Source organism: Prionailurus viverrinus, chromosome D2 (assembly GCF_022837055.1).
Source record: "Prionailurus viverrinus isolate Anna chromosome D2, UM_Priviv_1.0, whole genome shotgun sequence".
In the NCBI taxonomy this organism is placed as follows: Eukaryota; Metazoa; Chordata; class Mammalia; order Carnivora; family Felidae; genus Prionailurus; species Prionailurus viverrinus.
Window position 1 is genome coordinate 87,755,569 of NC_062571.1, and position 26,397 is coordinate 87,781,965.

General features: G+C 64.7%; 1 protein-coding gene across 5 annotated transcripts in view; it reads right to left on the reverse strand.

Annotated features, from left to right (window-relative positions):
• Nucleotides 1–18,299: 18,299 nt before the first annotated feature.
• CFAP46 (cilia and flagella associated protein 46) overlaps nucleotides 18,300–26,397 on the reverse strand; it is a 97,340-nt gene continuing 89,242 nt past the window's right edge. For all 5 annotated transcript variants that reach the window (XM_047825386.1, XM_047825387.1, XM_047825388.1 and 2 more), the window contains 9 exons: nucleotides 24,353–24,426; nucleotides 24,191–24,251; nucleotides 24,085–24,120; nucleotides 23,385–23,487; nucleotides 22,194–22,306; nucleotides 20,811–20,892; nucleotides 20,115–20,251; nucleotides 19,956–20,036; nucleotides 18,300–18,919 (listed from right to left, as the gene is read on the reverse strand). In XM_047825386.1, coding sequence (XP_047681342.1) covers nucleotides 18,795–18,919; nucleotides 19,956–20,036; nucleotides 20,115–20,251; nucleotides 20,811–20,892; nucleotides 22,194–22,306; nucleotides 23,385–23,487; nucleotides 24,085–24,120; nucleotides 24,191–24,251; nucleotides 24,353–24,426 — 812 coding nt within the window. In that variant the 3' untranslated portion in view covers nucleotides 18,300–18,794. The remainder of the gene's footprint in view (nucleotides 18,920–19,955; nucleotides 20,037–20,114; nucleotides 20,252–20,810; nucleotides 20,893–22,193; nucleotides 22,307–23,384; nucleotides 23,488–24,084; nucleotides 24,121–24,190; nucleotides 24,252–24,352; nucleotides 24,427–26,397) is intronic.

The following is a 26,397-nucleotide window of genomic DNA, read 5'->3' on the forward strand; positions in this document are numbered from 1 at the left end:
GGGCGCCGCCGCCGCCGGCCCGGGCGCCCATCCGGGCCCCGCCGCCGCCGCCGCCGCCGCCCGCCGCCCGCGCCCGCCGGCCCGGGAAGTTCGCGCGCGGCCCGGGGCGCCGGCTGCAGCGGGGCGCTCGGAGCGCGGGCGCCGACGGCCCGGGGAGGCGCGAGGGCGGCGGCTCCGGCGCGGGGCTGGGCGGCGGCCGCGGGGTCGGCGGGGCAGCGGCGGGGCGACGACGACGGCGACGGCGGCGGCGGCTCCGGGGCCGATCGGAGCGGCGCCGCGCGGGCCGGACGCGCTGATAACCGCGGGGGCCCCCGAGCGGCGCGCGCGCTGATTGGCTGCGGGCGCCCGCGGCCCGGCCATTGGCCAGCGCCCCGCCCGTCTGCGCGCCCCCGCCGGCCGCGCACTCCATGAAGGGCCCATTAGCGCGGCAGGTGCCTCCCCGGCTGTAAATTTGCCCCCTGATTTATCTCCCCCGGGACGAAATAAATCCCGTTGGATGGGAGTTTAGTTAGGCAAAGGTTTTAATGGGGAATCGGGAAAAAATACGAGAACATATTTTATCGCTCGAAAGAATGCAGATTTGAGGATCCGCTCGGCACGTTCTGTGCGTCCCGTTCGGCGAAGAGCCCCCAGGTGTGCGGGCGCGGGGAGCCGGCTGGCACCGTCGTGGGGACACGGCCAGAGCGCCGGCCCGGGCTCAGGTTTCGGGGAGCACCGCGAACAAGCGGGGCGGGGGGGGGGGACGTTCCCTGTGACGCAGACGGGTGGAGGACACTGGACCTCGTAGCCCGCGCGCCGAGGGGCCAGCGCGAATCTGCTCTGCTGGCGCGGTTGGCGAGACCCGCCGGGGGCCCCAAGCGAGGTGGCCGGCCTCGCGCGCTGCCAGGCGGGCAGTTCCCTGTCCCCTCCCAGCCCGCGGCACTGCCCTCTGCAGGGTTGGGGCCCGCGGACGGTTCGGGCCTCCCGGCCCCGCGTTTCCCGGAAGGCCACCTCAGCCTCGAACTCCCACCCGGACCCCACGACCGAGCCCACGTGCCGCTGCTGTCTCGTGGAGAAGAGCGACGTGGCCAGCTCAGAGCCCCGAACCCAGGGCGCGTGGGCCACGGTCAGGGCCTTGACCTGTGTGCGCTCCCGAGGCGCAGCGGGCTGAAGCGCCGCCTTCACGGGACACGCGGGGCCCAAGCCGTCCCCCCTGCTACGAAAAGCCCCCCCCCCCCCGCCCATGGCCCTGCTGGGGGGATTCAGTGAGATCGCGGCGGACTCTGCGCCTGCGAGGAGCAGGCGCTGAGTAAGACGCTGGCCGTTGTCGCCTCTAGTCTCTTGGGCGGCGCCACACTGATTCGTAAGTGGCGGCCGCTACTGTTACTCGCTGCCGGCTGGGAGCCGTGATCCCAGCGTGGGCGAACGGACCGCCTGTCTCGGGCCTGGTGCGGTTCCGTTAGCAACGACTTTCCCGTTTCCCCCGGGCCGCCAGGGTTTGGATGGTGCGAGTGGAGGCGACCCTCCCGGCTCTGTGCGGGGACCCAGCGTCCGCTCGCACGGCGACCTTCGGGGGTCCATTTTCGTTTTGTGCCGTTAGCGGCGGGGTCTTGGCGCTGCGAGTCCCTACGCCAGATCACGGCTGGAAAGCCACTGGCCGGCTGGGCTGCGCGGGCCTGAGGGCTGGGGGTCGCCCCTGCGTCCCGTGCGCGCGCGCCGTGCTGCCCAGGAGAGGCTGCGGCACGTGCGGGGCCCTCAGCTCCGTGTGCGGCGCAGCCCCGGGCGCACGGGGGGTTCCTGCCTCCCCGCTTTCTGGGCCAGGGCTGCGCTCGCCCGATCCGGGTGACCTGCCCCAGCGGGGCCCGGCCCCCAGGACACCCTCCCCGGCCTCGCTTGCCACACACCCCACGTCCCCGGGGCAAACAGCCGCGTGTGCGCCCTGAGAGCCTGGCCGCGGGGGCACTCTGCCCGCAGGATGGGGCCCCAGAGGCCGAGGCACCGCGGCCCAGGCTGGGACTCGGGGGGGGGGGGGGGGGAGGGCCGCTGGGGGGGAGGAGGAGACCGGGTGGGCGGGGCAGGTGGGCGGGGCCTTGCGCGGGGCGGGGTCACGTCCCTCCTCCGGACACGCCCTTTGCTCTTCGGGACCCGACGGTGGGCGGTGGCGGCCAGAAGGGCCTCCGGGGCGCGCCCGGCGGGACCACAGGGGCGCGCAGTCCTTCCGAACGGTGCGGGCGGCCCTGGCTCTGAGGCAGGAGGACCCGCCAAGCTCCCGGCGCCGCGCTTTGGGCGAGAGCCTCCCGGCCGTCTTTCACCGCGGAGGAAGCAGATCCCGAGTTGCTGTCCTGCGCCCAGCGACCCCGGGTCTGTCCACGTCGCCCGGCCCTCCGGCCCACCTGGAGTGTCCTCTGGCCTCAGCGCGCGCGTCTCCCCGGGGAGCCGGTGGCCGCGGTGCGGGACCAGAGCAAGGGGCGAGGGCCGCGCGTCTACCCGGCGCTCCGGGGTTCCCAAGGCCGCGCCCCGGACGGTCCCCAGCCTCCTGGAGGCCGCGCCTCGGGCCCCCCTCCCCCGGTGCCCGGGTCCCGCGGGTGAAGGCCTGTGGACTTCGGCGTCCTCCCCGCCCGCCGTCTCTGGCCTGCGCCCCCGCCGCCCCCTCCCCGGGGCTCCCACCCGCACCCCGTTCGGCGCCCCCTGGCGCAGCCCCTCCTCCGGCGAAGGTGGCCTGCGAGGAAGCAGCGCCTCTGGGCTCCCAGCTTCGGGCGGACCTCCGGCGCCTGAGCCGAGAGGTTCGAGAATGCCATCTCCTGGTCTTGAAGAAAACGTCCTACAAAGGAGCGCTTTTCGGGGCGAACTTACAACGTTGTCGGGAAGCGCAGAGCGCTCTACTTGGCACAGACCCTCATGCGTTCGATCGTATTTATTCGGCACCTACTACGTGCCGGGCGCGCCCGGGAACGCAGCGCGCTCCACGACCCCTCGCGCACTGGCCGGTGCGGGTGGGTAACGAACGATTAACAGGGGGCTTGGGGAGTGTCTGCCGGACGGGCCGGCTCGCTGGCGGAGGCGGGTCGGGAGGGTCGGCCCCTGCGGAGGGCGGGTCGGGGTCAGGTCCTCGCAGCCGGCTCCTTGGGCGGAGGCGGGAGGGGAGGCGGGCCCAGGAATGGAGCTTGGATTGAGGAGCCATCGAGTCCTCGGAGACGTTATCAACGAAGCGGTCCTCCGTCTGTGTTCCGCTCGTCGTGGTCGCTGAGCTGCGGCCCGCCGGGACCATGGCCACTCTGGGGGCCACCCCTGCAAAGGGCCCTTGCTTTGCGCCCATGATCCTCAAACCCTCGCACGATGAGGCCTCACGGGGGTCCGACTCACGGGTTGCTGAGCTAACCCAGGGGTCCGCGAGCCTAAAGAAGACCGCGGAGGTGCCCGGATGTAACCCCTGCAGCGTCCAGGTCACAGAGCGAGGGAAGAGGTGCGGGAGCCCAGACCCACGCGGTTGGGCCGCTCAGAGGAGGCCGACCTTTGCCACAGGAGGAGGGGCAGGAGCAAGTCCCACCCTCCTCAGCAAACACCCCTGGGGCCCCACGCAGAGCCCCCGAGCTCCCCGAGCCTCTAGTGGCCTCACTCTGCGTGGGGAGCCTTGCCAGAGGAGGCCCTGAGGTGGGAGGGGCTGGAAGAGGAGGCCTCCCCCGTCCCACCCCTTCCCCCCTCCCCCCACTTGCACTGCTCTGCGGCCTGCACGCTAAGGCCTGGGCCGCTCCCCAGTGAGTACCAAGCCCCCTCCGGGTAGCAGCACCTGCCGAGTGGTCATCTCTGAGCCTGTCACCTTGTCAGCACCCAGGTCAGCGGAGACTCCACGCTCAGGTGCCTCGGGGCTGAGTAAATACTATGGAATGGAATGGCCCAGCATCCGGCCCCACATGCGGGGGGGGGGGGGGGGTCCAGAGCCCCTGGCGGGGTGGGGGAGGGGTTCTGTGTTCCCCCAGGGTTCAGTAGGCACCTGGCCCCAGCCGCATGAATGCTCCCATCCTCCGCAGATCATCTGCTTCCTGTGCCGAAGCTCCTCCCCCAGCGTGGGGACCCCCCCCCACCAGGCCCCTCCCACATTGCCCCTCCCGCCACCCAGCTCCTCTCCCCTAACTCCAGCACCTTTGTTCCTTCAAAAGTTATTTATTTGGTAAATGAAATGGCCGTCGAGCGTCACCCTCGTGTCCCTAACAGCCTGGCTGCAGCCTTCACTTCCTTCTCCGGAGCCTGCACGGATCCGCTCCACCCGCCGCCCTGGGTGTGCTGGAGTCGCTGTCTTGCTGGGGACCTTTGCACACACACCCGTCTCCCAGAATAAGCGTGTGTGTGTGGGGGGGGGTGCCCTCTACATGGGTTCTGTGCAGGCTGTGACTTCTTCTGACCCGGCCACACAACTGTGGGTCATCTCTGCTTGGGAGACACATGTCCACAGGCCCCTCGTGGCTGCTGCAGGTGCCCACAGACAGGCGTGCCCGCGACCTCTGCTGATGCACAGCCAGTGTCTATCATTAGCTTCTGGAGAAAGCCTCTCAAGAGACTGGCACCTCCCACCTCCTTGGCCGGAGCGCCAAGACTCACTTGTGGCTACCTGACCTCTCCAGTCAGGATGGCCCCTCCCGGCGCAGGCGCTCTGGGCTCTGGTCTGCCTCCTCTGCCTCCCGGGTCCCTCCCTTGGGACTCACGCTCTCCATGGAGACGTCCCACAGGCACCAGCCCACCGGTGGCTGCAAAGAGCTTGAATAAACAGCTCCCCTGCAGAGAGGCAGCTCAGCCCAGAGCCCAGGAGGGGTGGTCCCCCCTGCAAGAGACCTGAGCCTTTAGGCCCGCCTCCCCGCTTTGTTTGGGGTCCTGCTTCTGAGATGCGCCTGGCTCTCCTGGAGACCTGTGGCCACCGTCCCCTGCAGCCATACCCGAGCTGGGTCGGCCGAGGCCCCAGCGCCCTCTACGGGCCCAGGGAGCCCGACCGCCATTGAGGAGGGCCCCCGCTGGGACGTGCCGCCCCCCTCCAGTGCCCCGTAGAAACGGGATCCGGGGCGAGGGGGACTCTGCAAAGCTACCTGAATCCACAAGGGGGCCCCCCAGCAGGGGCCGACCCACCACCACAGGACCACAGAGGCCGGTCTCAGGGCGATCGTCACACGGTGTCTCAGAAGCCCTCTACTGGGGTCCTAAGAATCTTGTCTCCTTCAGGAAAGGACAAAGAGAGGCGGCCGTAAATCACAGCCCCGGAGCTCGTTCCCCAGGGCCGCGCGGGCCCCAGATGAGCAGTCGCTGGTAATGAGCTCTCCCCCGGGGGCTGCTCTCCTGGGGGTGTCTGACCGCGTGCCAAACGCACTAATTGAGCACCGCGTAAAAGATTTGTGTTAGGGCCTCTGCTCGGCTGCCGTGGCCACGCTCCCAGGATGGGACGGGACCAGCCCCGGCCGGGTGGAGGCTTCCGGAAGGGCTCTTGGCTACACTCCAGCCTGGCCCCGGCCCCTTCTGTGGGGCTTCCCGGCGGGTGAGGGTCCAGCGGTGCCACGGCAGCACCAGCCCCGGGATGGGTGGCCTCCACGGGCCCCTCGGGTGCCCCTTCCTGGCGATGTGTGTGCAGCGGTCTTGGCCACGTGGGAGGGGGCTGACCCCATCGTGGGGCTGTCTCTGCCCCACCCTGCGTGCGGGGCCTGGGCTCCCTGGCTTGAACGTCTTTGTCCATCGCAGGCCTGTTGTTGGGGTGGAAGCAGATGACACGCTAAGTGACAACTGTGTGCTCCGGTTATTCACACGGTGACCGAGGCGCTCCTGCTAAGGCCTCGTCAGTGCATTGCTGCGTCCCAGCAGACAGGAGGTTGGGAGGGAGCCGGGGGCCACTCAGGACCAGGTGAGGAGGGGCCCGAGTCCAGCAGAGGAAGGAGCTGTCTATTATGAAGGCAGATTTGCATTTTAAGGGTCACTGAGCACCAGGGGGTGGGGCCTGGACCCCGGCCAGAGGCTGGCGTGAGGCAAGAGCCACGGGGCCCTGTCCCCACTCCCCCCGCGGTTGGGGCGCTCAGGGCCTCTGTCTCGGGAAAGCCTCTCCGGTTGGCGCCTCACGTAAGAGACCGTGTTTGCTCTAGCCTGGGCACCCTGCCCTGGGTCCCGTGAGTGGGGAACATCCAGGCCGTGGAGAATAGGCCCCCTGATGCTGCAGGGGGGGTGGTCTGCATGTGAGGCAATGCGCCCCCCCACGCTCCCTGCAATGCGTGAGGGTCTTGTGCTCCAGGCGCAAGGCTGCCCGCCGCCCGGCTTGGCCTCTGTGGGCAGTGGGCTCAGTGGGGCTGGGGAGGGGAGTGAGCTGGGCCCAGCGCTCGGCTCTGGCACGTGAGCCCCAACCCCCCCCCCTGCCCCGGTGCTGATTCATATAAGGAAGGAGATTCCCCCCCCCCCCCCCAGAGCCCTCCCACCCGAGCCCTGGGGCTCACCTTGCTTCTCTGGGGAGGACTGTACCTGCCTCTTGATTATTCAGCTGCCACATGACCGCCGTGGCCCAAGGGAAGGTGTGCGGAGGGGACACTTGGTGGCCTGAGCAGGAAATTTCAGAGCCCCGTGTGTCCGCCAGTTTTCCGGCTCTCTCCCTCTGCAAAGAGGCATGTCTCGGACCAGGTCCAGGCGAGAAGACCCAAGGAGCAGGGCAGGCTAGCCGGGGAAATCGGCCACTGGGCTTTGGTGGGGGGAGATGTTTGTTATCTGGCACCACTGACAAAGGCTGGCTGGTGCGTGACAGTAACAAAGGGGCTCCTCCCAAATCCCCACGGAAGAGGATGATCCATGTTCTGAGGCCTCTAGTTGTGACCGACATTTGGGTGACACTGGAGGGTCCTTGTGATTTCCTCACTGCCGCTTTCCCTGGACACTTGAGACAGCTGACACCTGTCCCTGCCCTCCAGTGGCGGGCACGGTGTGACGGGAAAGGACATCGGGGCAGCTCACCCAGGATGCTGGGGACAAGTAGGGGCCCGGGGAAATCCTGGAGGCTCCCTGAGAAGGTAACATGGAGCTGAGCCTCCGGGAAGGTAGGAATTTCAGGGGGTTGGTCTCTGCTGCTCCCAAGGAAAGACTTCACAGACCCAGGAAAGGGGACCAAACACGGGCAGTGCCCGGGACCCTGGCATCTCCCGCACCGTAGAGGACCAGGAGCCCCTGACGGACGAGTGGGTGGGGGTCTGGCGACCTGTCCAGCTGCCCAGGACTCCGAGGCCAGGGCGGAGAGAGCATGTTTACCAGAGGAAGTTTGGACCAACCCACGGAAGCCAACTGCCTCACCGCCGCCTGGGCCGGAAGGCAGAAAGCCAGGCGTCCATGGGGGTGGCGGGTCACCCGGAGGCTGCCCTCCACAGCTGGGCCGGGCAAGTCCAGGAGCGGGTGCTGCCACCCGGTGATGGTCCTTGAAGGTGCTTAAGGCCCCAGAGTAAGACAAACAGAACGCGGATGGAAAGGCCAAGGCGGTGAACGTAGGGCTGGGCGGCTGCTTCAGCCTCAGGGCAGGCTGCTGGGGGCAGGGCGGGGTGGGGGGGACCTCTGTACACCTGCCTGAGTGCCCCAAGCCGTGCTCCCCGAGTGACAGGTTCCTGGATCCAGATTTCACGTCCGCTCAAGGGAGGACCCATCACAGGCGGCCTGGGGGCATCTGAGTGAATAGGGCCCAAGGGGAGGGGTGGGCACAGGCCCCCCTGCTCCTAGACCCTGCCCTGCGTGGTCGCTGGGATCTTCCTCGGCGGACCCCTCCCTCGCCCACAGGCAAGAAGACGGTCTCCACGCCGCCCGGGTCTGGGCTCCGAGGGCTCCAGCGGCCGTAGATAGAGGCTGACCCGCCGCAGGGTCTGGGATGAGGCTTCTGCCCTCAGGGGTGCCCTTGCTGGCCCTGGGTCAGCGGCCTTGACCTCTTTGGTGATTGGTTGTCAGGGAAGGTGGGCGCCCCCCCCCCCCCAGTGAAACCTCTGAGGCCCCCTCGGTTACCCCTCAGGTCTTGGACCTGGCGGGAAGCCCGTGGCCGGCTGCATCGTTGTCCCACAGCATGTCCTTTGTGTTCTGCCCCCTTTCTCCCGTGTCCCCTGCTTCTTACCCTCCGTCATTCCTCTACCTGTAGTCTCGCTTCCGGGCGTGGAGGGTGGGGGCCAGGAGCCGTCTCCCCGCGAAGCCCCGGGAGGTCCAGGTGAAGGGGGCGGGTGTGTCCCTGACAAACATGTGATTGGCGTGTGACACGCAGACAGGCAGTAGGAATCGCGAGCCAGACGGTCGGATGTCGCATCTGTAGGGCTCCGCCTGAGACAGAGCCGCGCTTGGTGGTGGGGGCTGCTGGCCGTTCGGAAGGCGCACGCGCACCGCAATCCTTGGCAGGGACAGAAGCGCGTGAAGAGGCAGAAGGCAACCCGATTGTGCTCGTGAGCTCCCATTCGGCCCCACGTGGGGACGGGCCAAGACGCCAGCGGCGTCACCAGAGCTGGCACACTGCTCCCACCCACCGCGCGTGGGTGTGTGTGACGAAGAAGGTGTCCCCAGCAGCGTAATGAGGGGAAGACCCTGCCGTGAGAGCCTACCTGGCGTGAAGCCGACCTGGAGAAGGCGAATCTTGTTTCATAAATTAATGCCATTTCATCGTGGAACATGTGAACACGCCCTTTCCAGAGAAGAAACCTGGAAGGACCCGTGGGCCCCAAACCCTCCTCCAGTGCCCCTCTTCCCTCTCGTATTCCCCGGTGTGTTTTGGCTTCTTTTCCCAGGAGCGTGTGCCGCTTTCGCTGTGAAATCCCCCGAAATCGCACCGGGTACGAGTGTAGCCCAGGCGGCCGTCGGGTCTGGGCTGACCGAGGCGCTGGGGGTGCCGCTAGCCCTCAGCGACCAGCTTCTCTGGGGTCAGGCAAGTTCCGAACGACCTGGCCTGTGTGTGCGGGGCAGGTCCCCCGCGTGAGCCAGGGCAGAGAAGAATCCCGGAGAAGAGTCTGGGGCGGTCGTGAAGTCACGAACACGCAGAGGCCTTGGCGGGTCAGGCCCCGCCCTGGGAGCTGGCGGAGGGGAGAGGTCACCCAGGTGGTTCTGACCCGAGCCGGGTGCCCGTGACACGTCGGTCCTCTGAGTAAGTCGGCGACGTGGCAGGACAGACCCTCTGACTTGGCTCCTAACACGGGAAGAAGGAACCCGCTGGGCCACACAGCTGCCGCTTCTCTGCGGTGTTTGGTTTCACTCTTGGCTGCAGTTTCCGTTAGTTTCTGGGTTTGCTGAGCACAGGGCCCAAGATCCACCCTGGCCACTCCCAGGACGTGTGTCCCGAGGCCCCTCCAGGGCCGGTCAGGGCTGATCAGGGAAAGCACACACTTAATTTCTGGGCGGGGTTGTGCCCATGGACACATAGTGCTGAGTGAGGTCCCACCAGAGGGGAGGGGGGCAGGGGGAGGGGAGAGAGGGGAGGGGGGAGGGGGAGGTAGGGAGGGAGGGGGGAGGGGGCAGGGGGAAGCAGGGGGAGCAGAGAGAGGGGAGGGGAGCAGGGGGAGGCAGAGGGAGGCAGAGAGGGGAGGGGGCAGGGGGAGGCAGGGAGAGGGGAGAGGGCAGGGGGAGGCAGGGAGAGGGGAGAGGGCAGGGGGAGGCAGAGAGAGGGGAGGAGGCAGGGGGAGGCAGGGAGAGGGGAAGGAGGCAGGGGGAGGCAGGGAGAGGGGAGGGGGCAGGGGGAGCAGAGAGAGGGGAAGGGGGCAGGGGGATGCAGGGAGAGGGGAGAGGGCAGGGGGAGGCAGAGAGAGGGGAGGGGGGCAGGGGGAGGCAGGGGGAGGCAGAGAGAGGGGAGGGGGCAGGGGGAGTCAGGGAGAGGGGAAGGAGGCAGGGGGAGGCAGAGAGAGGGGAGGGGGCAGGGGGAGGCAGGGTGAGGGGAAGGAGGCAGGGGGAGGCAGGGAGAGGGGAGGGGGCAGGGGGAGCAGAGAGAGGGGAAGGGGGCAGGGGGAGGCAGGGAGAGGGGAGAGGGCAGGGGGAGGCAGGGAGAGGGGAGGGGAGCAGGGGGAGGCAGGGGGAGGCAGAGAGAGGGGAGGGGGCAGGGGGAGGCAGGGAGAGGGGAGAGGGCAGGGGGAGCAGAGAGAGGGGAGGGGGGCAGGGGGAGGCAGAGAGAGGGGAGGGGGCAGGGGGAGGCAGGGAGGGAGGAGAGGGGAGGAGGGCAGGGGGAGACAGGGAGAGGGGGAGGGGGAGGTCCCATCAGAGGGGAAGGGAGCAGGGGGAGGCAGACAGAGGGGAGGGGGGAAGGGGAGGCAGGGAGAGGGGAGGGGGAGGCAGGAGAGGGGATGCCCCCCCAGGGCTCCTGCAGCCCAGGGCCAGTCCTGTCAACTAGCAGATGTCGGGTGCGGCTTGCGGGGTGTGGGGTGTCGGGTGTGGTTTTTGGGGTGTCGGGTGCGGGGTGTGGGGTGTGGGGCGCAGGCGAACCCTCAGCGGCTAATCGTACCCCTTGCTGGACTGTGTTTAAAGCAGTTGGATGTGCCAACACTGAGTTTGGTGCCATTGGGTTTCTGAGCCAACAGGCTGGCTGGTCGGAAGGTGGCAGCACTTAGGGGGCGCCGGGCACTGTCCTGTTCGGCTCGCACACGGACAGAATCGGGCACCTGCCAGACCCGGGGCCAGCCCCGCTCAGGCTGCTGACTTGTCCCGGGCAGGAGTCACGTCCCCACGCCCCACGCTCAGGCCACCTGTGACCGAGCAGAGGCGGGGGTCCTGCCTCCAAAACCGTGCACTTCACCTGGGGCATCAGAGGCTAAACCAAATCGACGTGGAAACCGCCGCGTCGCCTGAGCACGGCCAGAGGCGCGTCACCTGAGCGAGACCTGGTCCCCACCTTACAAAGCCTGGGACGTCTCCCGGCTGAGCTGCTCTGAGAGGATGGCCGTCCTGCCCGGAACTGCCCTGTGCATCTCCGCGGTCGTGTCTGCGTCTGGCCCGGACGGGTCTCTGGAGGTGCCCTGCGGGGCTGCCTGGGAGTCACGGGGAGCCCCCACCCCCACCCCCACCCAGCCCAGGCCCCATGAGCCTCAGCCAGCAGGTTCGAGTTCTGCTGCTCGTTCTGGCCACGCAGCCGTGTCCATGCTGGGGCAGTGGCTCGGGACCCCGGGGTTTAACTGTGCAGCCTGGCCCCGAATGACTTCTGCAGGGTGGCAGGTGACAGCCACTGGGTTCCTGATGGGTGGCGGCCGATGGGGACAGAACCCGGAGCAGGCCTCTTCCTGTCCGGCTCATGCCTTTCCCAAGGGAAACGCAGGGACGCGGAACAGTCGAACCCCGAGCGGGCAGAGGTCGCCGGCAGGGCTCAGGGGGACAGAATTACTCCAGATTACGCCTCTTGGGAATTTTTTAAGAAGAACGAAGACAGGGGTTCCCACCGTTCTCGCAAGAGTGGGGGCAGCACAGAGTGCATCCTGGGAGTTCAGGGAAATCCTCAAACCGCTCAGGGCCTCTCAGGGATTCTCCCATGAGGGACGCGAGGTTACCTCCGAGCGTGTCCTGATGAGACCCGGCTGCCCCAGCCACCCCTGACCTTCTCGTCCGGTCCCCCGGCTTCCACGAGAGCCGATGGCAGGTCCCGTGTGATAAATATACTCCCAGACCAAACTGCCTGATACACCTTGTCTGCCTCTGGGGGAAATTAAACAGACTATAAGGTCTATTAAAATTTTATTGGTGTGAGATCTTTTTCCAATTGCCTTTTAGAAAGAATATTGATCTGTTAACCACTTACATACCCACAGGAGTAATTTGAAGAAGTTAAAAAAGAAACCAAACGCTATTCCTTGTGCTGTGAACGTGTTGGCTCTGTGACGTCTTTTTCTGGCTAAATCTGCACCTCAGAAGACAGTGTCCCTGTGATCTGGAGTAACGGCCTCGGGTGCCAGGCTTCAAGCAAACAAGACAAGACCTACTTTAAACAACAGTGCGCAGTCTCCGTGTGTGCACTTACGGGGAATGTCACATGGTGTCTTGCTCAAGATGACTCCTTAGATTATACCTGTTGAATAATTTGGGTTTAAAATACTCATCCACAGCCAGGTACACAGTCACCCTGATTCACTGTCCTGGGGCACAGATGGACAGGTGGCGGCCAGAGCTGTTGAACCCTCCGGGGCTGAGGGCCGTGCGGTGCACGCAGGAGAGGGGGAGTCTGAGCACCGTTACGGGGAGAAGGCCCCAGCTCAAGGCCCGAGTGCGGGACACATCAGTGCCCTTGCCTGGGCGGGCTGGATCCGTACCTGGGCCTGTGAGGCCCACGTTTTGTGTGTATACTTACTGAAGGGCTGTTTCTGTAAACATGGGTTTGAGTGGGGCTCCTGGGGCCCCTCGAGGGGCCATTTGGGGGCGGTAGGGAAGGGGTGAGGGTGAAAGGACTCTGTCCCCGCACGCGGCTCAGTCCTCAGAGTCGGGGCTGCAGGCTCACGATCCTCAGGCCTGCCCTTTTCGTATGCTTGTAGGCACCAGCCTCCCTGGGCATTTGGGGCAAGTGGCCTGGGAATACGTGGGGGAGGGCGGGAGGGGGTGCTCAGGTGGGGCTCCCAGAAGCCTCCAGGCTTACCTGGGCCCCAGGGCCGCCCAGGCTGCACTGCCCAGGCTGGGTCACATCTCGGTCATCCTGGAGACCTTGAGGAGGGATCAGCCCTCCCTGCCGCATGGAATGGACCCGGAGGCTGGGGTCCACAGCCCCGTCTCCCCCCCAAGACGAGGGAGTGGACCCAGGGTGGCATCGGGCTCTCCAGCTGGGGCTCCGAGTGGGAGTCTCAGCCCCAGGGGCAGCCCCGTGAACGATGCCCTGGGCCTGACCACTTTGGGGTGGGGGTGGGGGGAAGGTCGAACCCTCTTCTGCCTCCCCCGGGCCTCCGCCCCTCCCCAGCTCATACGTGCCTCTTTCCGTTTGGGCTTCCAGCCCCTAACCCTGTGGTTTTTCAGCAAGCCAGCCTCGAACCTCTGCTCCTGGGTCAAGAGGAAGGAAGGTGCCAGGGACCCAGAGCCCCTGGGCTATTGCACCTGCTACCCTGGAGGCCGGGCCAGGGAGAACGGCAGGTGGCCGGCTCTGCGTCCTGCAGCCAGGAGGGTGCAGGGCCCAGGCCAGTCGGCGTGGGATCCGCTGCCCCTCCCACCCACCTGGCCCGAGCCCCCCTCACCCGGCAGTCCTGCGGCATCTGCTGGTCGCTTGGTGGCCCCTGAGCCCGCGGGCACCATCCCTGAGCCCCGTGCTCCTCCCGGCCCCCCGTGAGCCAGTTCCGTGCTCACCTGGCCCCCCCAGGCCTGCCGTTTGGAGAGGTGGGTCTGACTCCATGCGGTTTGGATCTGGAACCTGGCGTTTTGACCATGATGCCAGACGAAAGTCACACGTGATGCCAGAAAACTGTGTAAAATGTTTGCGGGGCAAAACCCATCACGGTAAGACAGACCCCACGGCGAATGGACAGCTGGGAAGGATGTTTCGGTGTCTGCGACAGAAAAGATTAGTGTCCGTATGGGAGAGAACTAGGCACTAATAGCAGAAAGGGAAGCCGATGGGCCCAGTAGAGGGACAAATCATGAACAGGAAATCCAACCGGGCGCGGGACACATTGCCTCCTGGGTGGAGAAAATCCCACTTGCAAGCCAGGAGCCGCTCCCCGACCTGGGCCGGCCTCCCCCACGGACCCTCATCTCAAACTGGAGGCTCCCCGGGGAGCCTCTGGCTCAGCCGATGGCCCTTGGTCCCCTATCGCCCGGGGCTGGGCGTCCCCATCGCCTCCCGTGTCCCCGGCCCAGGCAAGGGGGAGGGCCTGGGGGACCCCGGATCTCAGGCCACCGGGCTGAGGGCAGCCGCCTCCGTCTGAACACCGTCTCCCGCCTCTTGTCACAAAGAATTAAACTCTGTAATAAGAAAATGTCCCCTGTAATTTGGCCCATCGGCTTCATCCCGGCCATTAGCCAAGCGCACGGGGGTATTAATCTAGTCATCTCCTTCTGGTCTCAATGAATTGTGATAAAAATGTCAAACAATTAGATTATACTGGCCAACAGCGCGGAGTGATTGAGCGGCGAGGCAGGGCGCGTCCCTTGAATCACCCTGACGATGGCAGCCGTGCGGGGCGATAAATCCGCCTTCACGGCGGGCACCAGTGTCAGCAGCATGGGGCAGGAAACCAAGGCTGGGGGCCCGGGTGCCGGGGGGGCGGGGGGGGGCGGGACAAGGGGTGACGAGGAGGGGCGACGCTCAGGGAGGCGGGAGCAGGTCCTCCCAGGGTCTGCAGGCCCCCCGAGGTCCAGGCCTGCAGCCTCGCGGGGGCCCGTGCCCGTGCGCGCGGCCGGGCCCAGAGCCGGGCGCGGGCGGCAGGGCGGGTGGACCCACGACAGGCCTGCCCTTCCCCGGAATGGCACTGTGGCCTCTTCCTCTGTGTGAGGGTGAGGACACGCTGAAAATTGATTTCTGTTGGAAGTGGGATAATTAACCTGGTTGTTTCTATCTCCATCGTCGTCATAATAAAACGGGGGGACAGCAGGGTTGCCCGTGGCGCGAAGTAATATTGTCCGTCTTAATGCAAGGGAGCGTTAATTGAATACAAATGGCCTTCCCTGGAGCTGCTCAGTTATATTTCAGAGATATGGGATAATGATGCCAGTTAATCATTTTTACAAGATACAAAATTACTGGCTCCTCTGGGAAGATCATTAAGGAAAACAATTGTTCACAGCAATTGAAAATAGAGTTTTAATTATTTAATACAGAAATTAAACTATTGGAGACCGGTGCTGGATGAGGGAGCTTAATAGACATTGACGCACAAGGGTCTGCGAACGTCTCAGCTTGATTAACCCGCCTAATTTCTTCGTCCACATCCACCCGGGGGGCCCGCTTCGGCCATGACTGTGAATTTCCTGCTTGCGGAGGAGGGCCGGCCCGGTGCCCGAGGCCCTGGCAGACGGGTGCCCCCTGGGACCACGGACTTCCCATCCCAGGAGGACTGGCTGGCAGCCGCAGGGAGGGACCCAGGAGCCCAGAGCACCAGCCAGGATGGCCGGAGGCCGGGGAGGCGGTGGGCGCTGAGACAGGTGGGGCCTGTGGCAGCCACATCACAGAGGACGGGCCTCGGCTGCGCCTGGGTGATGCTGTTCCGCGGGGACGAGGTTGACACAGGTCCCGGGGCCGCGGGACCCACCTTACAGGTGGCACGGATGCGAGCCCCGCGGGGGTCCTGGCCGGAGCGAGGTGCCGACTCCGGCTGACCCGGGCCCCGGGCCCCCGTCCGCGGTGAGGTGGGAGCCCCACACTGCCCTGGCCCATCTGCGGAGACCCCCGTCCGTGCCCAGAGGCCCCCCTGTCCGGCCGTGCTGGGTCTCCCGCGTTGGCAAGCGGCCCGTTGGAGGGCGGAGATGCTTTGACGAGAATTCTGATTTCCACAACTTGAAATGGGGGGTCCTGCGTGGTGCCGAGGGAGAACACAGGAGACGGGCTGACCGCACGCCGGGAGCGGGCTGGAGAGACATCCAGCGGTCCGTCAGAACGCCGTGTGTGGGCTGTGAGTACAAATTCCCCACAGTAGAACATATTGTGTAAAAAAAGTCCTTGTTTTGAAAACATGGAAATCACCATTTTCAAGACATAAATTAATAAATGGAACTTGTAAAAAGGCGACTGATAAGCAGAGAACACGTCGGAGTTTGCAAGGTGTTGCAAGTGAGGGGCCCCGTCGCGGCCGGCCCGGGGTGGGGGTGGGGGGGGGGGCGACACGCGGGTCTGACGTCCAAGCCCTGGAGCTGCGCTTCCCAGAGGAGAAGACGGGGCTCGAGACGAGAGCGACCGGCTCAAGGTCAGACTCCCCTCTGGCCGCCCCCCACCCCCCGCCCCGCGAGGGTCACCCCGTGCAGGGAAGGCAGGGCCGGGGCATGGGCGCAGCGGTCTCCTGGAGCCTCAGGGCCCTCGCGACATTCTGAACGTGCAGATCTGGTCCCACTTCCTGGGAGGGCTGTCCGGTTCCAATTACGTTCTGTCTTTTATCACCAATAAATTCCAAGTGATCCTTTTTCTCCTTATAGTTTTTAGGGTTACAGAAATTCCACCTTTGCAATTTTTTCATGCTTGAATATATTACGGAATGCCACTTGCGTTACAGAAGCTAATTGATAATGTGATTTGTTATGTTGCTGGGGCATAATTCAGAAAGTTATTTCACAGCCTCCGATGCCCGGACCGGCGCTCACGTTCCATCTCGCTCACGGGAGCAGACGCACCAGAAGGAAAAAAATGTGGTCCTGCACGGATGAAATATTTCCAGAGGCTTTTATTCTTGTTGTTTGGGTGCGTGCCAACATCTTTCTAGAAGGAAGCTCATATATCCAAGGCTGCCCTGATTTGAATTTATTCCCCAATCATTAGTTAGCTTCTTTTGTTAACTGGAAGAAGAATGTGTATGTGTCGGAGAAAAGGAAAAAAAAATTAAACAAAAAGAGGGGAATCACCACCTCTCAATGTTATCAAAGATGAGTTGTTTTTCGACTTTTTATGCTGAATGATGATGCGCGGGCAGTTGTGAACTTAGTGTCGATGGCACCTTTCCCACCGCTTCCCCAGGGGTGGCTGCTGAAGCCGGAGACCAGACCCGCAGGCGCAGCACCGCGCACGGGCCGCGGACCGCGCTCCCTTTGGCCGGGTCGGCAGGGGCCGGAGCTCCTGTGTGTGCAGCTCTGTGCGGTGGTTTCTGGCGCACAGATCTCTGGCCGCTCCCGGACGCCCTCCTGCTCCCCCCAGGCACTGGTGTGCCTGTCCCCACCCCTGGCAGCACCAGTCTGTCCTTCCGCTCTGCGGTTTTGTCACCTTGAGAGCGTTGCGTAAATGGCATCTTCTGGTGTCTGACCTCGCTGGTAGGGGCTCCTGCACTCCGCGTGGTGCTTCTGAAGTCCCTGCAGGGGTCAGTGGGTCCCTCCTCATTTGAGCTCCACGGATAAATGCCCAGAGCCGGTCTAACCTTCACAGGCAAGGCACGCTCGGGCGGTCTCGAGCGTTTGCTCTAATGGAGCAAAGCCACTGTAAGCAGGCAGGCGCGGGTGTGTGCACGGCGTCTCGTGTCTCTGGGACGCGCTCTCGCGCTGACCGTGTGCAGAGTTCCCGGGAAACGGTCGCCCTGAGGGGCTGCACTGTCCCACCTGCCCGCCCGTCCCCCTGCACCTTCCCTAGCATTTGCTGTGGTCACTACTGTTTAGTTCAGCAGCCTTGGTCGGTGCACTGGGATACCTCGCGGTGGCCGTCCTCCGTGCTTTTCGCCTCAGTACTTGGCCTGTCCTAGGCCCCAACCCAGGAGATCCCGGTGCTGACCCCCCTGGCCCAGAGCAGGGAGGCCGTGCTGCTGCGGGCAAAGGTTTGCCACCAGCGTCCAGGACTCGGGGTCGGGAGGACGTACAACCACCTGCCTGCCTCGCATGTGCCAGGGGACAAACCCTCGAGCATTGTACCGTGTCTGTCTGCTTAGCTCCCGAGCCTCGGCCCAGATGGTGACCAGTGGTCACTTGGCCTGAGACCTGGCATCCTCTGGCCTTTGGGTGGCTGCCTCTGGCTCCCAGGTGGCCCCAGAGCCAGTGCTCAGAGGCCTGGAGAGGGCGTTCTCAGTGGCCCCCAGGGCCAGCGTGCCCGGGCCTTGCTGCCGGGCTCCTGGGGACAAAGACACTCTGTGGCCTGGCCTTGGCAGATGTCCGAGGGGCTGCTGGCCAGGACGCAGTGCCTGGGGAGATTTGACCCTCCCCCTCCGCCCCCCCAACGGACCCTCTACCGGGGTTGGCTTCACCCCAGAGACACATGGAGCTGGCTCTCCCTTACCCCTTGGCCGCAGCCTGGGAGACCCCTGGGACACGCGAGGCTCCCCGTGGGCCAGGACGGCACCTGTCTTCCTGCCACCCTCAACTCTGGCCGGGTGTTCAACCCTGGGACAGTGGCTTCTCCTGGGGCCGTCCTTGCGTGTGGTGCTGCCCACGGGGGTGGGGGGGGGGGGCTGGAAGTCCAGCTTTGGGGGAGGTGACGTGGCTGTGTGTCCCACACTGGGGAACTCCAGCGCACATGTGGTTGCCCCACACGGAGCCTCCGGGTGCCTCCTGGGGGCCCGGCCTCAAGGGCACGTCCACGGGCACCTCCTGCTGGCCTCCTCCGGGCTTGACTTCATTCGTTCATGCATTCACTCAGCAAATATTGGCTGGACCCCGCCACAGCATGGTGCCAGACCGAGCGCCCCCCCCAGGGACTCGAGCCAAGCTGCGTACCCGGGGTCACAGAAACCACACCACAGGTGCCACACCACAGTGATTTAGTCGTTTTTACTAAAGCACATAAACTTCCAGGAGCCAGGGCGCGGCAGCCAGGGTGGGCCTCCGGGGACCGTGAGCCTCACCCCAGGGAGGCTGTCTTCCAAAGGGCCCACCTGCTGCTGAGGACCCGTGGGAGGCGGAGGCCACCCCTTGTCCCAGCCCCTAGCCCCGCGTCCAGGCGGCCCCCCCCACCACGGGACTATTGGGAACACCTGGGGCAGGGGAGGGATCTGGGGGTCGGGCAGCTGAGGGGCCAGCCCCGAAGCACCCCTCGCCCCACCCACCCTGCGGAGCCCCCAGAGGCATCCCCTCCCCTCCACGAGGGTCCGGTGCATGCGGCGGAGGGGGGGGGGGAACGGAGGCAGCCCCAGAGGCAGCCGGACCGGGAGGCCCTGGCGTGACCCTGTGCAGAACTGGGACTCGGGGACAAGGCCGCTGGAGGAGGGGCGCCTACGGGTGGGGTGGGGAGGGGTGGGCGGTGGGTCCTCAGAGGGACCGTCGAGGTCCGTGTCCTCGGGGAGTCACCCAATGGCCAGGTGTGGCAGCCCATACAGGACCGAGTTGAGGGCGACGGGGAGCCGCTCGGAGCCGCGCAGCTGTGGCTGGAAGGACGGCAGCTGGTCCTTGGAGGTCCACGGAGACTCATCTGAGGACGGCACAGCTCACTGGGGGCAGGACGCCCGGGGCCCGAGAGAGGCTCACGCACACGGGGGGCGGGGGTGCTCCCGACCCTGCCTCCAGACGTAGCCCTGAACACGGGCCCTGCCGCACGCCCACACCCGGGACACCGAGTGTCCCCACCCCCCCGTCCCCTCCGCACCACCTCCCCACTCTGAGTGTGAGGCGTCCAGAAGCTTCCAGCAGCTCGGGGCCTCCTCCGGCACCAGCTGGCCGCCACCACTAACTGGGGGCAGGGTGTGCATGACAATCACGGTGCCGTCCCTTCCTTTCAATGCGCATCAACGCGGGACCACGGAGCACGCAGGAGCCACGGCTTCCTCTCCTGCCGCCCCCAGCGCAAGTCAGCGGCTCCTCCGCCACCGGCTCTCTCTAGACGCCATCGACCTTCATGCACCTGCTGACGCCAGGCCCTCCCTCCCTCCTCCATCCACCGAAGCCGTGCTTATCGTCTGGCACTGCGTTCTGGGCACCGGGGACCACGTAACCCCTTGTGCTGTTTGTCTGAAGACTTCGTGGTAAGTCACCCTGGGATAAACCTCTCCTAGTTACGGCAGACTGTTCCTTTAACGCACTGCTCGAGCTATGGCTGGCGTCGTGTTTATTTTCAGCCCCAGCACCTTACGTGAAGGTGTGAAGGGGTGTCTGTCTGCTCTGAAGAACAAAGTCCCGGGGCCCCCGCTCCCAGGGAGCACACCTGGGCTTTCAGAACTTATGTGACTTGGACGGTTCTAAAGACAGACGGGCAGTTCTAACAGCCAGGGTGCCTCCCTTAAGGATTTAGGACGCCAGGCGTCCCTGAGGCTGCTGTCAGCCTGTGCAGAGACAGGAGGCAGACGTCCTAGCCTGCGGGGCTGCGGGGCTGCGGGGCTGCGGGGCTGCGGGCAGGGACACGGGGCTGTGGGGCTGCAGGGACACTGGCAGAGACAAGGGGCGGGGACACAGGCCGGGAGGTGGCCCTGCATGGCAGAGGATGAGCGGGGATGTGGAACAGCTTCCGTTACCATGGTTGTTCGTGTCCCCAGCTCCCGTCTGCCGAAGGAGATGGGCGGCCCTCCCGATGGGCCTGCCAGCTGTCAACAGATCTAGGAAAGAAACATCCTCAGGCTGGCCAGGGACCCCGCCGGCAGGCTCCCGGGGAGGGGACGGCCGCGCCCACTCACTTTCCCACAGGACGCTGGCCCGCAGCGCGTTGTCCTGCAGGAAGGTCGGCCACTGGTTTGCCAGGATGCTCCTGACCCCCACCAGACTCAGAAGGACGGCAGTCTCGACGGGCCTCTCCAGGGACAGCTGGGCCACACTGCGGGGACCACGGTCCAGTGTGACCGCCTGAACCGTCCCCAGTGCACAGCCCGCATAGCACCAAGTGGGGCACGTGTCCTTCGACGGACAGCTCTCCGAGTTCTTGGAAGAATCGAGAACGCATTTCCACCCCCCACCCCGCCCGCCTCGGCAGATTAAACGCCATCTAACAAGAAGCCTCCGGAGTGCTGCCAGACCCTTCCGGACCGCTCCCAGCATGGCAGTGGAGCCAGGAGTCGCGGCATCCGTCGGGAGGCGGGGGCCCTGCTGCGCCACCTCGGCGGCCCCCCCGGCCCCGTGGGGAGCCCTGAAGCCAGGGCACCCTCCCAGCTGCCGCCCTCTGTCCTCGGGGTCTGCGTTGGGGCTGCCCTCCCGCCTCCACGACGCCCCCGCCAGACTCTTCCAGGGAAGGGGTCGGGGCAGACTGCAGAGTCCTGGCTCCCTCGTGGGGCTCTGTCTCCCCCCCACGCCCCCCGGCCCCCACCACGAGCCCCCCAGTCAGGGATGTGGAGGCGGGGCTGCTGGCACGGGGCGGGGGCGGGGGGGACATCGGGCACCTCTTGCTGTCCGAGTGCTCCGTATGCCGCTGCATGCTTGCGCAGGACCTCGTCAGGTCCAGCAGGACCATCATCTGGCACTCTGCGGGACCCAGGAGGCAGAGCTCAGCCGCCGCGCGCCCAGGTGGAGGCGGCCAGCGGCCTCGCCCGGCTGGGGCTTGACGTCCACGGGCCCTCTTCCAAGGCCCCCCGGCCACCTGAGCCTGCGGGCGCAGCATTTGCTTCGGGAACCCCACACCCTTCACAGGACCCTGTGCCAGCGGGCTGGGCTGGGCGGCACCCTCTGGGCCATGGCCTGGCCCCCCTGCTCAGCAGAGGCTCTCGGCCCCGGTCTTGCTGGGGGAAGGGGGGGCTGGGGGGGGTGGAGTTGGACACACATGGTGAGAGTCGGTCACCCTGGCCCCGTGGGCCCGTGAAACAGGTGCCAGTGCCTGAAGTGTGACACTTGGCTATGGATGTGCAGGGGGCCACACGGGACAGAGGTGGACTCCCCACTTGCTACGGTGGCCTGGCTGAGGGCGGTTCGGGGGGCTGCCCCAGGGGCAGGCGGGACCTCCCATGCGTGAGGACAAGCCTTGGTCGGGAATGGGAGGGGGGCACCAAGGGTGCTGTCGGCCCCACGCGCGCATGGTGACTTCGCACACCATCTCGTCTGAGAAGGCTTGGAGTTAAGCTTGAGAGGCCTTGTTTCTGCTGCCCTTTGGGGCGAGGACTCTGCCGGGTGACAGGCTTCTGGGATGGGGCGGTGTGTTGGCCTCACCCCCATCTCCAGGGGGCTGGGAAGGAGACAGGTACCAGGTGGCCGTGTGCGGCGGAGGGGGGCGGTGTTCAGGTGCCCTGACCACGGGACGAGTGTCCACGTGCTGCCATCAGCGGGTCAGTTTGAGGGCATCTCCGAGGGGTCCTTGAAAAGGCTCTCCTAGCGACTGTGTCGGGCGGTCAGCCATCCAGCCACCCGCTGAGGAGAAGGCGACTCCAGGGCGAGCCAGACCACCACTCAGAAGCCCTCAGGGGACAGCCAGAGGGACCACAAGGCCCAGGGTGCCCACAGTTACACTACAAGGAGTGGTGACCAGCGTGTTCCGGAAATGCCCACCCCAGCCCTCCCGGACCCTGCAGGCACAGCCCCGGGGGACGACCCACCCAGGCCCTAACTCTGGCTGGGCCTGCCAGGTCCAGAGCTGGGAACTGGCAAGAGGGGGGTGAGGGCAGGAGGGGCTTCCCCCACAGCTCGGCCGTGCCTCTAGGGAGCCGCCAGCCCTTGGAGCCCTTCATCAGACAGTCGACGCCTGATGGAGACGCGGGGGCCTTGCTCCGTGTCTGTGCTGGTTCCTGTCGTCCTGGCAGACAGTCAGGCTTGGGGGCGCCGAGGGGCTGTCTCACCTTGTAGGTTCGTGGCAGCCAACCTTTCCACCGCTATGTGGGACAGGAAGCTCTCCATCCCGTAGAAGAAGAAGCCACTGCAGCTGCCCAGGAGCTGCTCCCACTCGGCCTGGCTGCAAAGGGAAGGAGGGTGGCCGGGTGGATGCAGCCAGGCAGGCAGCAGGTATCCCGGGGCGTCCCAGGGGGTCCTGGCTGCGGCAGCCAGGACCGGGTCTGTCCTGAGGCCTTAGGGCTGCAGCTGCGGGCAGGAGAAACTCTCGGGACGTGTTTCTAAAGCAAAGCCCGTCCTGTGCTCCTTGCTCCCTGTCCCACCCCTCCGCTCAGGCAGAACTAATGTCCACCCCCCTGGTGCCCCCTGTTGCCCTCAACCCTGGGTTCTACCCATGTGGTTCTCCTGAGAAGCTACATCCCGTCCCTGGAATGAACCCTCCTTTCACTGTGCAGCGGCTCTGGAAAGTGCTGGAAGGACACTTCCCTAATGGCCAACCTCTCCCAGGTCTCTGAGAGGACCCCCAGGTGAGCATCCCTGTTCCCAGCCAGCGCTCTGCACCACTCCAGGAGGCCCCGCCCACACACACACACACACACACACACACACACACACGCACGCGCGCGCCTCCCCACAGGCCACGCCCACTAACGCCTCTGCGCAGCTGCCGGAGGACCAGCCCCAGCAGGCCCCAGGGCACAATCCCACTGCAGCCCCGGCCCTCCCCCCCCGCAGGCCCCGCCTGCCCACAGCCCCGCCCAGCACCCCCCACCCCTGCCCCCAGCAGGTTCTCCCCTGCCTTCCCTCAACCAAGTGCCAGAGCCTGGGGCACACCCTGCACCTTGGGCAGAAGTACACCCTTGGGTGCCAGGTCCTCATCTGTAAAGTGGGACAAAGACAATGACCCTTCCCCCCCCCCCGCCGCCATCCAGGCACCTTGAGGACCAGGAGCCCACTGCACGATGACCAAAGGCCAGACCACAGGAGCCTCTGGGGGTGGGGTGGGAGTGTGGTTCCCGGGATAAAATGGGGGTTCAGGGTTGGGGGGAGGCTGAGGGAAACAGGGAGAAGCGAGGGGCCAGGGGGAGACGGAAGCCAGTGGTCCCACCGCCCCCACCCCCCCGAGTGTGGGGAGCACCCCTCTGGTGGGTCACATAAACCGGCTCGATGGGGGACCGTGTCTCCAGACACCAGACACCGACCTCGGGAAGTGCGTGTTTCCCAGGTGTCCCACCCACAGAGCAGTGAACGAGTCTCGGAATCTTTCCAAAATTTCCCGGGTTACGGAGACAGGAGTCCGCATATCTGCAACACAAATTGAATGGGGACCAGACACAGGAGCTTGTCTCACACGTGGAACCCTGAGGGGCTACAGGCAGCAGCAGGCCCCGGTGTGACCGCGGCGTGGCCTTGGCGTGTCCCTTGGTGCGCACCTAGCGTGGCCCTCGTGTGGCTGTGGTGGACCTGCTGCGCACAGACGGGGACACGGTGGAGTCGACGTCTATCACTTGTGGAAACGTCAGTGCCCCTTCCCTTCCCTAAATCTCTCCTAAAGAGGTTCTGAAAACCAGCTTAGCAAAAGAAAAACCCAAGGAACTAAATACTTAAAGCTACAGGGGACGGCACCAAGTCACGTTTCGGGCCCTGAGGGTCACCGGACCTCGCTTCAGGGGCTCATTCGTCGTACAACTGACGTCCTGACTTGGCTGTGATGGCCAGGAAGGGCCGCAGAGCACAGGTGTGCGTCCGGGCCCCAGGGCCCCACTCCCCCTGCGTGGTCGGGGTAACGGGAGGCAGCCGAGAGCAGAGGCCGCGGCGCTGAGCCCACGCCACGCTGCGACGGAGCCCACGGGGGGGTTGTGGCCTGTGTGTGCACGTCGAGGGCCCGTGAGAGGCACTTGCCTATGACCCGGGCCTCCTCGTAGGGGTCCACGATGACTGGGTCTGGGTTAAGGAGCAACAGCCCACAGGCTTGGGTGTCCCGGGCGGTCTGGCCGATAAAGGATACACTTGAAGTTGTCGGGGTCGACCACGATGCAGTCGGGGGTGATGAGCCGGGGCGCAGCGTCCTGCTCCACAGACAAGGGTCTTTAGGGGCCCCGTGGCCCGCAGGCGGACCCCAGGCTCCCCGGGCCCTCTGCCTGTGGCCGGCGAGGCCTCCTCTGCCCACCTTGTGTCCCTTCTTAGCTGGATTTCTCTTCCTGAACTGTCTGCCTTTGCCCTCCTTCTTCACAGTCCCGTCGGCTGCGGACAAGAAAAGAAGGTGTTTGGAGCCAGTAGAGGTGGAGACATGAGGCAGTGTGAACGCGCTAAATGTCCCCGAACTGTTCACTTTAAGGGGGTTAATTTTACATTCTGTAAATTTCATCTCAATAAAAAAAACCCAAGAAGTAGTGACAACGATTGATTTTAATTTTTCTGAAGTTGTGAAAGCAGCGATTTCTCCCATGTAAAGGCTCGCGGGACTGGCAAAGGCCCGAGCCAGGAGACCTCGAGAAAGGAACAGGCACCAGAGAACCCCCAGGCCCACCTGGCTGGCCATTCACACACCACGCGGGGCACCCGCCAGTGTGCCTGCTGCAGCGGCCCTGTCGCGGGGCCGGACCCTGCTGGCTCCCTGCCTCCTGCAAGAGCATTTACACCTCACTACTCTGCTGGCTTGTAGATTCTTTTGCAAGTTCTGGAAATAGTGACAGGTGACTTCCTCTCTGTAGGCCCTCACGTCTCTTATTCCTGTGGGCGCACTCACATGCCAGGAGGGAACGGGCGGAAGAGCAAGGCTCTGGCCGCGTCCTGTGTGCTGTGCCATCAAGAAGGCGGCTTGCTGGGGACCCGGATGGACCCTCCGCCAGGGCGAGCGGTGTTCATTCCCAGCCGGTTTGCTAAGAATTTCTATTACGAATGCATTCATTTTAAGAAACGCTGTTTCTCTGCAGTGACTAAGATGCTTATTAAGTTCGTTTTCCCTTGGTCTAATTTAATGACGCTTATAACTTTCAAGGTCAGAATGGGTGATGAAAGTCATATTTTTCTCTCTTGTGCCGTTCTTGGCAGTTTGGGGGTGTGGGGCCATCAGAGGCTGGAGGGGTGGCCCTTTTTCCCTATTCTCAGGGAGATTTGTTAAGATTGACATCAGCTGTTTCTGGAAAGTCTACCCGGTCGGTTTCAACAGCAGATGTAAGTCTCCCCTCTTTGTTGGTTAGGAGAGCATGCGGAGTTTTCCTTCTTGAGTCCACGAGCTGTGTTTTCCAGGACTCGGCCTGCTTCGGCTGCGCGCTTGAACATACTTGGTAAGGTCACTCGTAGCGTTGTCTTACCATCTTTCGGATCTCTGATGCATCTGTAGGGTCGGAGTCTCTTTTCACTCCTCACGTTGTGCATTTGTGCCCCATCCACGTTTTTCTTGACCATTCTCACTGGAATGTGTCTATTTTACGAGTTTTTAAAAACTTTTGTCTCTTTGTTGGTGTCTGCTCATGTGCTTGCGGCCCCCTCTCCTCTGCCTTGAGGTTTTTGTGTTCTTGCTCCAACTTCTACGCTTCCAGAGACTAGCGGTCTGGGGCCTTCCTGTGATCGCTTCTCCTGAGTCCCACGAGATAATGCAGGGGTGCGGTTTTAAATTTCCAAATGGGGATTCAAGAAAGCCACCTTTTGGTAGTGGTTTCCGTGCCGACCACGCTGGCGTCTGGGATGGTTCCGGGTGTTGCTCCACATGTTTCGAGGCTGTCAGCCGTTACCGCTGTGTGACGACCCCACCCCGGAGTGCCTCTGGCTGTGGAGCCTGTTCCACGTGGCAGTGGGCAGCTGTCCCTTCCGGTCACCCTGACGATCTCTTTCTGACGTGGGGTGTCCTTTGGTTTAGCCGCGTCTCTCGTACACACGGCACCTGTGTGCGCAACGTCCCCTTGTCCACGCCGTCACTCAGTGGGCAGGTGTGTGGCCCGTTTGTGTATTTACTTATGATCTAGACGGATTAACTCCCGTCGCCCCACTGTTTGGTTCGTGTTTGTCCCACGATCTGTGTGCGCTTCCCCGTCACCGGCTCTCGCAGCCCCACGGCTGCGTCATTTCTCTCGTTCGTTTTCCCTCTTCACCAGCGTGGACTCTGTGCGGCAACTCCCTTCTTCTGTGGTTGTCCGTAGACGGGTACTGGGAGTACTCACCGCACAGAGAACCTGCCTCCAGCCTGGGCCGTCGGACGCTTCTGCTTGTCAC